This window comes from Idiotropiscis lumnitzeri, chromosome 8 (genome assembly GCF_059441095.1).
Source record: "Idiotropiscis lumnitzeri isolate Australia: NSW breed Sydney's pygmy pipehorse chromosome 8, RoL_Ilum_1.0, whole genome shotgun sequence".
In the NCBI taxonomy this organism is placed as follows: Eukaryota; Metazoa; Chordata; class Actinopteri; order Syngnathiformes; family Syngnathidae; genus Idiotropiscis; species Idiotropiscis lumnitzeri.
This window is the reverse complement of record NC_142398.1, coordinates 12471024-12485078: the sequence shown is the minus strand read 5'-3', so window position 1 is coordinate 12485078 and position 14055 is coordinate 12471024. Positions and strand designations below refer to the sequence as shown.

Sequence of the window (14055 nt, the reverse complement as noted above, 5' to 3'; positions counted from 1 at the left end):
TCAGGCATTGGAAATACAGGCCCCTCCAAATTAATTGAACACACAATATTAAATTAACTTGAAGCGAATGATACGATTTAATATTTGGTGTCATGGACCTTACTCGCAATAACTGCGTTGGCAGTGTTTTTTGGGTGCGTTGACGAAGCTTCTCCTGATTAGTTTGGATGCATTTTTCTGTAAATTTCCAGACAAAATGATTTTGTAGGCTAAAGAATTCATTCTGCAGCTACCATCATGCGTTACGTCATCACTAAAGACTAGTGAGACCGTTCCAGAAACAGCCTTGCAAACCCAAGCCATTACATAAACTCCACCATATTTCACAGATGAGCTTATGTTTTGGATCATAAGCAGATCCTTTCTTTTACCATACGGTGGCCTTTCCATTACTTTGGTCGAGGTTAAATTTCGCTCTCATCACTCCATAAAACTTTGTTCCAAAACCTTTGTGGCTCATCTCTCTACTATTTTGCAGAATCCAATCTGGTCAAAAACACAAAGCTGAAATTCTGAACTTTGAAGATGCTCCTCATGGTTTGACATATATGCTTTTTTAATCTGTGATAGTTACACTATTGCAAACAGTGAGTGAATTTACATGCACATGCTACGCTCTGACATGCTGTGGCTTTGGAGGTTTATCCAGCGTTATAGGATTTTAAATAAACAAACCTTGAATGAAACAGGGCTCCCTTTGTGGTCCTAGCTGTCACACACGGAGGCATTGGGCACAATAGGAAATTGAAAATTATCTTTTTACAAACCTAACTTGCAAGCAGCGCTGCAGTGAAGGGATGTAGTGTACTGTGCAACAATTGTAGCTTCAGTTAAAGGTTTTGTTCTATCACTTCCGAATCTTGGCATGGTTGTGGATTTAGATGTCATTACAAAGCCAAAATCAAGAAGCTGGTAAACTAAAAATCTTATGACTAATTGCTTTTGGAGTGCGGTCCAAGGGGAATGCCAGCTTTTCCCTGAAATAAGGCCTACAAATGACTTCACTCATAGGATTGTTGTGTCGTGTTAATCCAGGGATCTATAGAAACATTTCTTACATCATCAACCGCATTCTGTCCGAATGAATACTTTGTACTCAAACCTTTTTAGAGATTAAAAAAAAAAAAAAAAAAAATACACGAAAAAAGTATTTTGAGAGATTGTAATTTTTTTTCAAGTATGACCAATAAAAGCCTGTGCAATACAGATTTTACCATGTGTTGCAATTTTTAGCTATAATGGTTCAGAAAAACAATAATCACCCGTTGGGGAACCTTGCCCTTAATTCCTAAATATTACATACTATTTTTATTACATAATTATTTTGAGGAAAACTTGATTTGCTAGAGCAGGCGTGGGCAAACTACGGCCCGGGGGCCACATGCGGCCTGTTAAACGTTTTAATCCGGCCCGCCGAACTTGGGAAAGAAAATTAAATGAATAAACCTTGTTAATGTTTTATTTTCAAAATAATGTGGTGTGTCAAAGACAGATATTTTTTTATAATGCTTTTGTCGTTTTCATTTAAAATTAAGGCAAGGTTCCCAAAACACTCCATCCATCTGCTCCTGGTCCGGCCCCTCTGTCAAATTTTAGAACCCATCGTGGCCCACCAATCAAAAAGTTTGCCCACCCCTGTGCGAAAGGAAAAAGAGGCCAGATTTACATTCAGCGCCAAAAAATATCTAGACATGTTTACTTCTATGTCTGAATTTTTTATTTTTTTTTTAAATCGGCTTTCAGCTGGCTTTTTTCTTGAATTGCCCCATTAAGCAAATAAAGCAATCCATCCATCCACTATCTGAGCCGCTTTTCCTCACCAGGGTCGTGGGCGGGCTGCAGCCTGTCCCAGGTGTCTTCCGGCGGTAAGCGGGTACACCCTGAACTGGTTGCCAGCAAATCGCAGGGCACTCAAAGACAAACAACCATCCGCGCTCACAATCACACATAGGGGCAATTCAGGATGTCCAATCAAGCTACCACACTTTTTTTGGAATGTGGGAGGAAACCAGAGTACCCAGAAAAAACGCACACGGTGGAGAACATGCAAACTCCACATCGGAAAGCCAGAACTCTACGCGTCTTGACTCTGAGACAGACGCGTTCGGCAGTCATCCACCGTGCCGGCCCAAATAAAATAATTATTGTTGCGAATTCAATAATACATAGTTTTGCATTAAAAGGCGAAAATTGTATTCATCAAATGTCCCTTTTTTGTGGTTTAGAAATCATCGATGACCTTTCGCATCTCGTGGATAAGACAGATGGCCGCATTCGCAACGAGACACGACGAGTGCAGCTGGTGGAGAAAAAGTCAGCCTCCTGTGGTGAGTCCCCTTCCTCACTTTTTGATATTTAACTTTGCATTTGGCCTAAATAAGCCTCATACATTAGTTCTTATTTATTTGGAAAGGTCAATTTCAAAGCAATTACACAGGGTTAAAGATTTGATTATATAACGAAAGAACGGTGCTAATGTGGAGGTTACCTTCAAATAGCAGTGGACAACCGCGCTGATGTCTTGAGAGGATTTCTTGTGTCAGTGAGTATCTTTTGTTAGGCTTAATCATTATTTTCGTGTATGGCCAGGGTTCGATAAATCACCTCAGTAACTAGTAATTTATTGATCTCACTCAATAGTTTGAAGTCTTTGGTATGGTGAACTGTCAAACAGAATACAGATGTAACAGTGCATCAGAAGTCAAGATCCAACTTAGGGTCCAGTTTTTGAGAACGATCGCCTGTGACATTCTAATGAGATGCCTACTTAATGGGTTTACGACTGAAATTTAATGACCTAGTGTGAAGTAAGTTCAGAAAATGGCAAATGAAATCTTTTTGTGTTACAAGTAGAGTAATTACGCATAATACAAATAATAAAGCATGAAAAAATTTTTATTTGGTATATTGGACAAAATAATAATTTTCCTGAAGTTAGATTCTGCTGAGGGACAAACCCGGAAGTGTGACATCATTCCAAGACAACTATGGCAGAGCTCAACATAGAAAGTGCATTAAGCCAGTCAGAAATTGACTCACAAAGCGAAATTTCAAGCGCATCTGCGGGCAACCAAGTATTTGAAGAATTGGAGGAAGAGGAGCTTTTTAGAATTCTGTTCGTTGGACCATCCATGTACAAGCCAGATGCTGAGGAGAATGAAAATATTGTGTGGCTGTCAAATCAGCCTTCAGTAGGACGATTTACACCGGCAGGACATTTTGGCAGAACATCGGACAAGGAATGGAGACTAGATTCATCGAGACTGGAAGAATGGTGAGATATACGTAGGCTGGGGTTTTAGCTTTACGTTATTGTTTTAAATTCGATGTTCTGTCGTGCTGTAAATGCCCCACGGCGAGATTAGGTCAATTTATTCTGCTAGTACTGGGAGCACACGTTATAGTGGGTGCACACTTGCTGTTCAACTCTCTACTTAACACCCACCCGCTCATTCTCCTCGGTTCCTTGTTCACACGACAGTCATCACTCACTCGTCTTTTTTTATCATTTCTCACCGTTCTTCAGCCTGTGCGCACTCCACATACATATAATCACAGCAGTCAGTCTCACACAAGCTGTCACAATACACCCAACACGCCACACGTTTTTCAAAACGGATTGTAAATCACACCTACCTTTTTACGAACCCTTTATCATAAGCAAAACAGTTAAGAAATGACAGATCTTCAAAGTGCTTTTGGCAAAGAACACTCGTCGACACCGGCTTGAACTTACCTCTGTTTGCCAAAATGAAAATTGGTCCATTTATCTGCCTATTTTTGTTTGGGCCACTCAAACCGATGCTTCCCAGAATGCGAACAATGCATTGCCACACAGCGCCGAGGCATTTCGCTGAATAACGCAACAACAATGGCAGTTGAGCAGCGCACCGGTCAATCAACAATGCAGTATAATGGCAAGTGGTGACTTGTCGTTGTACAAATGACGTCATCCCCGAAGAATAGCGGCAATTGCTGAACAAAAGCATTTTCGTTTTTAGGGCGTTGTTTTGGGTCTGACGATGAATCTAGGACTTTACGTAAAAAAAAAAACCTAACGTTAGTATTCTTAAAATAGATTACCGTAATTTTAGGTCTATAAGGCGCACCTGCGTGCAAGCCGCATCAACAATTTAAAAAAAAAAAAAAAAAAAAACCTGATACAGGCCGCATTTTTCTATGCCGGAAAACAATTTTAGGACTATAAGGTGCACCTGCATGCAAGCCGCATAAAAAAAATAAAAATAAAAAACGCGATACACGCCGCATTTTTCTATGTTGAAAAAAAATAGTTGTTTACTGCATGTAGAGAATGATTTTATACTGTAAATGCAAATAAAGGTACATGAACACATTGTTAAAACCGTGCCTTTTAACACAGCACCAACTTTGCTAATTAAAACCGAACAAACGCAAAAGAAAAAACAAATTGTGATTTATTTTGCGTATTTTCTAACTATAAAGCGTCCCTATCTGTGAAAGAAAACTCCACAGAAAAGTTGCTCCGTTGTATTGGCCGCATGGTTCAAAATCTAGAAAAAACTATCGGCTTATAGTCTGGAAAATACAGTAGTCAAAATATGGTGGGTCGAGCTTACCTCACGCGAGGTCTTTAACTATCGCCCGATGTCTTCAATTTCTATTGGTTTTGATTAGTTAATTAGTTCATTGTGTCACTCGTGAGGGCCCTTGCTCAACATTACCTCAGATCTCCTTCAAATGTCATTTCACGCTTTCAATGGCCTTTCCAAAAATGTTGGTCAACTGCTTCTCAGAGTGGAATTACGGCAGCTGGCTCAAGCCAATCTGTGGAATGCGCGAGCTGACCTCCATTTGCCCGTTGAACTCAGGCACTATTGCTTGGGCAAATGTTGCTTTATTGTGTGATGTGAGCCTGCTAGCAGTCATAAAGACAAAACAGAAGCAGAGCAGACACTATGAAGGTCTCGCCCCTGAAATGCTTGATTCTGTTGGCTGTGTCCCCATGGTGCCCGATCGTGAGCTTATTTGTAGATCCCAGCGCTGCCACTCCACCCCGCTCCTTCATCCCGACATTCACCACTGTTATGTCATACATTTTAATGTGTCTACATCATTTCATTTTTGCGGGTGTGTCTATTCCCAAATGTACTCAAATGCATGTAGAGTGTCCTTCTGCATACATGCTTGTATATATTGCTGTGCGGCTGGTTCTTCACAAATGAAAAAAAATCTCCCTTCCTCTCTGCCCCTCGCTGTCGACCCCTTGCTCGTCTCTGCAGTTGTTTGACACCCGTCTTTGTGTCAAGCGGAGAAAGAGCTGAAACGACGACATGCCACAAATCGTTTGTAAGGCTTTCGTTCTCAATGGCAGCATGTTTATAATTCCTTCGCTTTAAGTCTTTATTTTCGTAACCGCCTCTCATCCAAAGCTGGCGTTTTGTGTGTTGTTTCTTAGCAGACTTGGCGACGTTTGTAGTAGAGGCATTTTTAAATGGCTTTCCACTAGCTACAAAAATGTACTTAACCTTGATGATGTAAACGTCACACTTTACCTTAGATGTTTTTCATATAATTACAACCAATTGACGTGTCCAACTCTTACTGCAATATGTAAATCTCATAAAGCTCCATTTCTACCAAGCAAAATATTCAGAGTTCGTACGGGTGCTTGAAAACCTGGAAAGTTCTTGGATTTCAATGTTGTGTTTTCAAGGTTTGAAAAGTGTTTGAATTGTGGGTGAAGTGCTTATTTCTTGTCAGTCTGACTCAATAAGCTAATAATAAAATGTTAAAAAGCAAGATAAGTTTCCTTATGAATGAAAACTGCACGCTTGATCTGTTGGCACGAGCCTTTATGTTGGGCATATACAGCTCTGTCATGCAGCTCAACGTCGCCCCCAAGAGGACAGTGGTGCATCTGTCCATCATATCGGGAGGTTGTCGGTTTCATGAGCATTGGCTGTTAAATGAAAAATACAAACTTTGGATAAAACCTGGACCAAATCCTCTTTTACAAGACATATGAAAGGTATGCCGCAGACATTACAAGGATGCTAACCTTTTGGTACATGCTAGCGATGGCTATCGGCGCTAGATTACATGTTGATTACGGACAGTTATTATGGGACATGAAAGGAAGAAAATTGTCAATGATAAATCAAAATGTTAAGAATTTCATCAACTAACACTGGTACTAAAAACACAATATTGGAAACTGGTATCGCAGTACCGGTATTCTTTAAATCCCTGTTATGAAGCTCATTGCAGGAGTTCTGTGGAGCTTAGACATCACGACCATGCAAACATCCGTCGTGCTTAAGCACTTCCCCTCTCTCCAGAGCTAATCCACATTTGTTATTGCACCAATTGTGATAGCCCAGTAATCCTAAAGGTGACTTGCATTTCAAGCCGGGTTGTGCTATTTGGACTGGAAGCAAATTACTGAATTGGTGAAATACTTGGGAAATAAACTTTAGTGACAATACCTGAGAAGTTAATAATACAAACAGTCCAGCATCAATTGTTGATTTCAGAAGCCCCTTAAACACTGTCTGTAAAAGCTGCCAGTTTCCTAAGCCCTGTTTTTTTTTTCATTGACATAACCGACACCCACCCAGAATGAAGCAACAAAATCAACTGGGAATTTTCCGCCTTGGTAGCACCAGAGCCAAAACAGATGTGGGAAGTCTCTGTGTAAGGGTGTTCCTCAATGCCGGCCGGGGCAGCGATCTGAAGTTTAACTCTTATCACTCAGTTCTCCCCAATTTCAAATGATCTTGTGCTGTGGCTGTAATACACCAATTAGGTGGACTCACATTCAGATATTATCCAGTCTGAAACTGAATTCAATCCTTGTTATTGTAGCCTCTTGATAATTATTTGACCCTACACTCTCAAATATTTGGATAAATCTCATCGTTGCTGTTGAAGTATGCCAATTTATTTATTACCACTTTATCTTTATGTTATCCGTTTGATTTATTTCACATTTTATCCAGAAACAGTTTGGAGAGTTGTTGCAGCCTAATGTGTTGGAGTGTCAGGATTACTTTATGACCATAATATGTGGCCCTTTTCTTTGCGGGTCATCGGATTCTTTTGTTGACCAAAAAGGTCTTTGAACCACAAGCCGAGAGCACAGAATGACTCGTGTGAGAGGTTGAAGGTTTGTCTGCGGCTGTCCGGTACTCGCACCAATTATTTCTTGTTTCGTCTTATTGATGTATCTGAAAATTGCTAAGATGGGCCTCTGGACCAACTTGGGTGGTCGCTCTATCAAACAAACACGGAGCATCTCCTTAAAGCATCACCGTCACAGAAGACTTGTAATATATTTGGCAAGCAAATTTTTACCATTAGTTTCCACCGGCACCCTGAGAGTCAGGAGGAGCTTGTTTAGTCAGAGAGGGGGAATGATGGTCGAAGATGAAGAAGAGGAGGGTCACTGTGAGTGTCTCATGTGGCTCAATGTCTGGATTGTATTACAGTGTGAGAATCATTGAAATGTAACACATGCCTATGGTACGCACCTCAGCCATCATCATTCTCTTGTTGTCACTGAGATTGCTGACAGATGTTGGAGCAGTCATTTCTGGCGTATGTATAGAAAAGAGCGGTTAGAATGTTTACAAATATGTGGCGTACTCGGCCTTTACTATCAAAAACAAACTGGACTCTTGACTTTTTTGACAGCTGTGTAGTCAAGCAATTATGCGGTTAATCAGAACACCACTTTGTCGTTTTCTCAAGAATTCTTTCGAACTGACTTACCCTGTATTTCCCCCCTTTGGGAAAGACGACTAATTAGGTTGCCGGGTGGGAACGAAGGCACAGCAAGCCAGGGAATGAGAGAAATGTAAACTGAAAGTGAAAGGCTGGGCAAAATACCAGCCGCATGCTTAATAACAGTGGACGTCTTGAGTCCATAACGGGACTCTCGACAGCGTTAAGCCCTGCCCAAGATGCAGTTGTTTGGAATCTTCACTCAGCCCATTCGAGTGGGAAAATAATAAAAGGGGAGGCATCTGGTTAATAGTTGTGTCCTTGGAGGAGGTTTTACCAATCGCAACAGTTACTTGTATTACGTCTCATGGCACACGCATGAGTTGAATTGAAAGAATGACTCACAATTTGGGGTTTCTCGTGGACCCCGTAGGCCAGGCGTGCCCACTCTTTTTCGGCATGCGAGCTCCTCATAAAATAACCAAGTCAAAGTGATCTACTTACTTCATTTATATATTCGTTTGAAAATAAAATTAGAATACTTTATAGGTACAGTATATATTGATGTACCTCACATATCTGCATGAAACCATGAGCACTAGTCCAGCAGCATTAGGTCGGCAGACCTGAGGCAGGGGGCAGGTGCGTAGGGGTGGAGGAAATCGGGGTGGTACGCTGGGGCGAGGCCATTTAAAGGATTTGAAGACGAACAGAATTATCTTAAAATGAACTGTAAAATGTGAAGAGAGGCCAGAATTGGGGTGACACACAGTATGTGCTCGCTCTTCCGAGCTCCAGTTAGAAGGTGAGCAGCAGCATGTACCGTACTTCAATTAATGGCCTCCTTCTGGTGTGCCGTCCAGTTTAACAAATGAGATTGACAAAACTGTCAAATAATTCCTCCTTCAATTAACTTGTGCCCTGAATAGACATTGTCAGACACTTCCACAGTGCTATTTCTTAGTACCCATTTTAAACTGAACCTACGTTTACCATGGGGGGGGGGGTTACCATTTTGCGTATTTAGTATCTCAACCTTTAAATGTGTATTTCCTCTCTTTTTTCCCCCCGCCCCGTAGGGATGCTGGTGGTGATTGTGTTGCTGCTTATTGCAATTGTCGTGGTCGCTGTGTGGCCTGTGTAGTCGACACATGCTGGATGACTACGAAGAGTACAATCTGGATGGTTGGATTCAAACTGAGATGATGAAGCGCTCTCCTCGAGGTTGATTTCATTTAGAATCATTCCAACTTCAGTGATCGTCATGAATAAATCCAAGCTCTGCATTTTTCCCCCCACACTGTGACACTGTATTTGCATTAATGAAGCAATTTTGTCATTTGTTATGTGGATTTTGTTTTCAGGAGAAAGCCTCCACAACAACTGTTCCACTAACATGAATATAAACTTTGTGCCCTATAAAGCTAATCAAGCATTCTTCTCTTTTTATTTTTTAAACAAAATTGCATTTACCTTTAATAACGCCAATAATCCTGGCTGATTGTATTTTAATTAATTTGTTTTTGCAGCTTAGTTACCCGACTATGGTTTTATTTATCTGAATTTTTGATTGATTTCTGAATTTGAATTGGTAATAAAACTCACAAAAAGGCCACATTTTTCAGTGTAAGAAGAGTTTATTTGAAAATCTGCCTTTATTTTAGTTCTACCAGCTTGGCTTGTTCAGTAGTTATAATTTCCTTCTTGAATTAATGGCAACAATCTAAACAATGACAACACATTAAAAAAATAAAAATAAAGAGTTGGATGAAAAGAAATCCGCAATAGCTTGTGTAATTAAATATATTCATATATATATATATATATATATATATATATATATATATATATATATATATATATATATATATATATATATAATAACCATAATATATTAGTACATATTGTAAAAACATTGCATAAAAAGAAAGGGCTTTAAATGTGACAACTAAACAACATTTACAATTCATAGTATGAATACAAAGCAACACTTTTGATACGAAGCACTCTGGATGGCATGAAAACGCGGAAGGTTTTCACACTGTCATATTTGACATGATGTCGGAGGAGAAACGGTGGAAGAAATGTGTACATTTTTATCTGAGTAAATGATGTCATTATTTTGTGACTGCAGCATTCAGTAAAAAGTGGAGTACTGAATCATTGCACCGTGGAAAATGGCTCATAATCAAACACAAATCCTAAAATACTGAGTCCTACTTTGACTCGAAAAGGTTGTTCTAGTCTTTTTAATCAAATATATGAGCCCTCATAATTTGATGCAGGATCGAGATTAAGGTCGAATTACTGGCCTTCTAAGAACGGGGAACTAAATAGTATTGTATAGTTAATAGTAAATATTTTATTTTCTATTTTAAACCACTAAGAAACATATTCATGTCATGAATACTGGCGTATTATTTAATAAAATGCTAAGTGTGCTCGTATCTCAACAAATTGATGGTGTCTGGGGAGAAATAGCACTTTGTGGTGTTTAAATCCCTCTTAAAATGCAGTTAAAAAATGTTCAAAGAGCAACATAATTATGCATTGCGCCTGTTTCCAAGTTGCAAATTAATGTGAGGCAGGGTGTGTTTTCGCAGGAATTTCAACATTGAAGAAAATCAAAATCAATGTTGACATTTGATCATTTGAAGAGCATATTGTTCCGTATAAGACTGGGGGGAAGCCTGATTATATATATATATTTTTTTATGACTTCTCGGATGAAATCTGAAATCTTGCAATCAACAAAAATATATTTTTCCTTTAATTTCTAACCATTGATGCCATTTCTTTTAAATATTGATTAAAGTAAATTAAATACATACCTATCTGCACGTTGAAAGAGTACCTACCTATTTAGGTAGTGATCAATCACTACCTATAGTGTTCTTAAGTCAAGTCAGACAATATTGCTTTCCTTTGACATATATATTGATTTGATACATTTTTTTTTTTTTTTTTTTTATAGTGGTGGGAACCAATATATTTCTGTAAAGAAACGTCACACAATTCTGTATTTCAAGTGTGACATTAATAAGTACCTAAGTCTTCTAGGCCCACTATCCTGTATGTTTTAGATCAGGCGTGGGCAAACTACGGCCCGGGGGCCACATGCGTTAAACGTTTTAATCCGGCCCGCCGAACTTGAAAAAACTTAAATGAATAAACCTTGTTAATTTTTTATTTTCTAAATACTGTGTTTTTAAAAAAACACATATATTGCTGTAATGCTTTTATTCACTTTCATTTAAAATTAAATGTATTTTTTTTCTCCGAAGAGGTGAGGTTACCAAAACACTCCATCCATCTGCTCCTGGTCCGGCCTCTCTGTCAAATTTTAGAACCCATTGTGGCCCACCCAAAAAAAAAAAAGTTTGCCCACCCGTTTTAGATGTTTTCCCATTTCAACACACATGTTTCAAATGATCAGCACAGCAGTTCTGGAGGAGCCTGAAAATGATCTCCATCATTTCAATCAAGTGTGTTGAGGAGGAAAACATCTAAGATAGTGGACAACCTGAGGGAAAAATTGACATTAATGTCACACTTGTAATACAGAACTGCTAAAGCGAATTTAGCTTTGACCAATTTCATAAATGGTGACAGAAAGTTCAGAATCAATCTGGTATTGGAAACTGTAGCTCAAAACAATTTAACCGAATCAAGGAAACGTTTTCATTTAAAGCGCAACAACGTTTCGTGTTCAACATTTGAATCCAAAATTGTTAGTGTTTACCTGAACCCTTTTGTGTTTGCATTTCAGCAAATTTAGGGTGATACAAAATACTGTTCTCTTAGTTTGAGTTTATGAAACAAGTTGTCTTGTTGGCCAAATAATGCAGAGGAGAACCTCCAGTGGCTTTTTGCAATAGCTAATAAAACCGAAACACAAAAAATGTTTTTATACTGACTGTAAAACCAACAGATAGCCATACAAATATTGTTAACGTACCGGTAATGGGTGCAAAATGGGCAAATCCACAAGAGACGGGCGTCAAACATAAAGAAAGGGTCAAACCAAATCTGCAAGGTGAGTCCTTCAACCAAAGTTCACTAGAGAAGAATTCCTAAATGATTCTTTTCATGCTACTAAATGAAAAAACAAAACGCAGCGACGTCAGCAGTCCCTTTCGGCTGTAGTCTTCTGTCTCTGTTTCTTCTTCCTTTTTTTTTCTTTTTTTTTTTAAGCTTTCCCCTGTAATCCCTCTCCTACTGCGTCTTTTCCCATCTACGGCTTCTTACACTTCCCTTTCTTCTCACGTTGTTGGAACTTCCGCAGCCTGCGTGCCCACGTGTCCCTCCACTGGATAACTAGGCTGCCTTTGTCCGCAACCACGCCGCCGTTCTGGCCAGGGGAGTCCTCGTCATTGCCCAGCAGCAGGTACTTCTTGCCGGGCTTGATCTTGGGACACTTGCAAGCCACGTCTTTGGCGCGCACCCACAGGAACTGGTCCCCGCGACGGATGCGGCTCTCGCCTTGCTTGTAGACAGAAATGACGTTGACAGTGAACTTCCACCACTCGCCGGCCTTATCCGCCTTCAGAATGTGCACCTGGACAGCTGCAGATATAGGAGGAGTAACATGAGCTTTCAGGGTTCATTTTAAATATACTTCATTCCGTATTGCTGTGTGGCCGTACAGAAGAAGGAAGGCCAAACAGTCATTTCAGACTTGTAATTTACTCTATTTTATTACACATTAATACACAATACTTAGTAACCTTTTTTTTTTTTGCACTTGACAAATACTCTATGTATTAAAAAAAACTAACACTAATACTAAAACTAATTAAAATTAACCTAAAACAAAGCATTTTTGAAAAACAAACAAATGATATTTCAAAAGTCAAAATGAAATTAAAACTAAATATAATGAATAATCTAAATCTATTAGAACCCAGGTCTAAATATCGGCACAGGCTAGACAGCTGGTCTATATATATATATATATATATATTTATATATATATATATATATATACAGAGACAAACATATATGGTGGCTGTCAGATGTAGTTGATTCATTGATATTGTGAATAGCAGGCATCGAACCCTCTGAATCATGGGAGAAATAAATTCATTGAATGCGCTATCATCATTAATATTATTATTGATGTCATTGATTGTTTTCACATGCACAATCCGCGGTGGATGGATCCTCAAAGTGCCCACTTCACGCCGGAGATGTGTACTAGAGAAGGCACTTTGATTGGCCATTTATTAAAGTTTTGTTGTGGACACTCCCACAGCGGCGACGTCATCCCTCTCTCGATCCGCCAACATACGCTCATCTTCAAAATTACCATCATCGAGTCCATCCGAGTTATAGGGGCGTGTGTGGAAATTTTTTAGGGGTACACAATGTAAGTCGACTTGCCAAGTAAATATTCACTCCACTCCTTTTCACTCTTTTACTACTAAATGGGCTGAAATGTGGTGCAGAAGTTTGCCAGCAACAAAAACTATTCAAGTTGATTATTCTGTTGACAGATATCACATGACCTTTGCACCACCTTGTCGACCTGCTGCCACACACCATGCTATTCTGTCCGATCATAATCATAATCCTGCTGAACATCTTCACCCGCTCTACCCCTCCTCCCGTCTTTTGGACCCCCTTAGGGATTCGTTGGACAGGTCGCCCCAAGAGACTTGTAGCATCATTTTGTGACGCAGCATGCCACCGGCTCTCCCGCTGGTCCTTTCAAAACAAAGCCACAAATCGCTTTCCTTCCTGTGGTGTGCTTGAATTGTGAGATGAGATCTTGTCTCTGCTCTGTTGTGGATCTGTGTATACTGTAGTAGCTTTGTTGAGAAACTTTTTTTTTTGTGAACAATGCTAACAGATTTCAATTAAATGTTTTGGCCTTGCAAGTTTGGCATATGCGGAAAAAAAAAAGAAGCAAATGAACCATGAGTTGAATTGAAAGACTTTACCTCAATTACAGTTTTTAACTTATGAAACACTTCAATCTTAAATGTTCACTTGGACAGCCTCACAAAATTCTACCGAGTGTGGCATTGAGATAAATAAGTAAATCATATATCCGATGACAAAAATGCAAATTCATGTGTCTCTTTATTATTTTAACATTTCACAGAGAAAATGACGTGTGCATGTATTGTATTTTACGTTTTAAGTTTAAGTATGATGAACGTTTCTTTCAGTGAACTATTTATTTCAAAACTAAAGCATTTACTCAGGTGATTAATCCCCAAAAATTTAACTCAGTTAAATATTTTAACTCAGTTAACTCAGTTCGATTTACGTTAAAAAAAAATTGCATACTTTGCAAATATTGTGCCATATTAGCTGTCTTTAGCACATCTCAGAACAAAACACGGT

At 39.2% G+C, this 14055-nt stretch overlaps 2 protein-coding genes across 2 annotated transcripts in view; one reads left to right on the top strand and one right to left on the bottom strand.

Moving 5' to 3' along the window:
* Positions 1-9321, top strand: part of stx8 (syntaxin 8) — a 31238-nt gene extending 21917 nt beyond the window's left edge. The window contains exons 7-8 of the mRNA XM_088302783.1: positions 2226-2327; positions 8784-9321. Of these exons, the coding sequence (XP_088158909.1) occupies positions 2226-2327; positions 8784-8848 (167 nt within the window). The 3' untranslated portion in view covers positions 8849-9321. The remainder of the gene's footprint in view (positions 1-2225; positions 2328-8783) is intronic.
* Positions 9322-9570: 249 nt separating this feature from the next.
* The window catches only part of ntn1a (netrin 1a), a 51865-nt gene continuing 47380 nt past the window's right edge, over positions 9571-14055 (bottom strand). Inside the window, exon 6 of the mRNA XM_088302782.1 lies at positions 9571-12270. Within this exon, the coding sequence (XP_088158908.1) occupies positions 11939-12270 (332 nt within the window). The 3' untranslated portion in view covers positions 9571-11938. The remainder of the gene's footprint in view (positions 12271-14055) is intronic.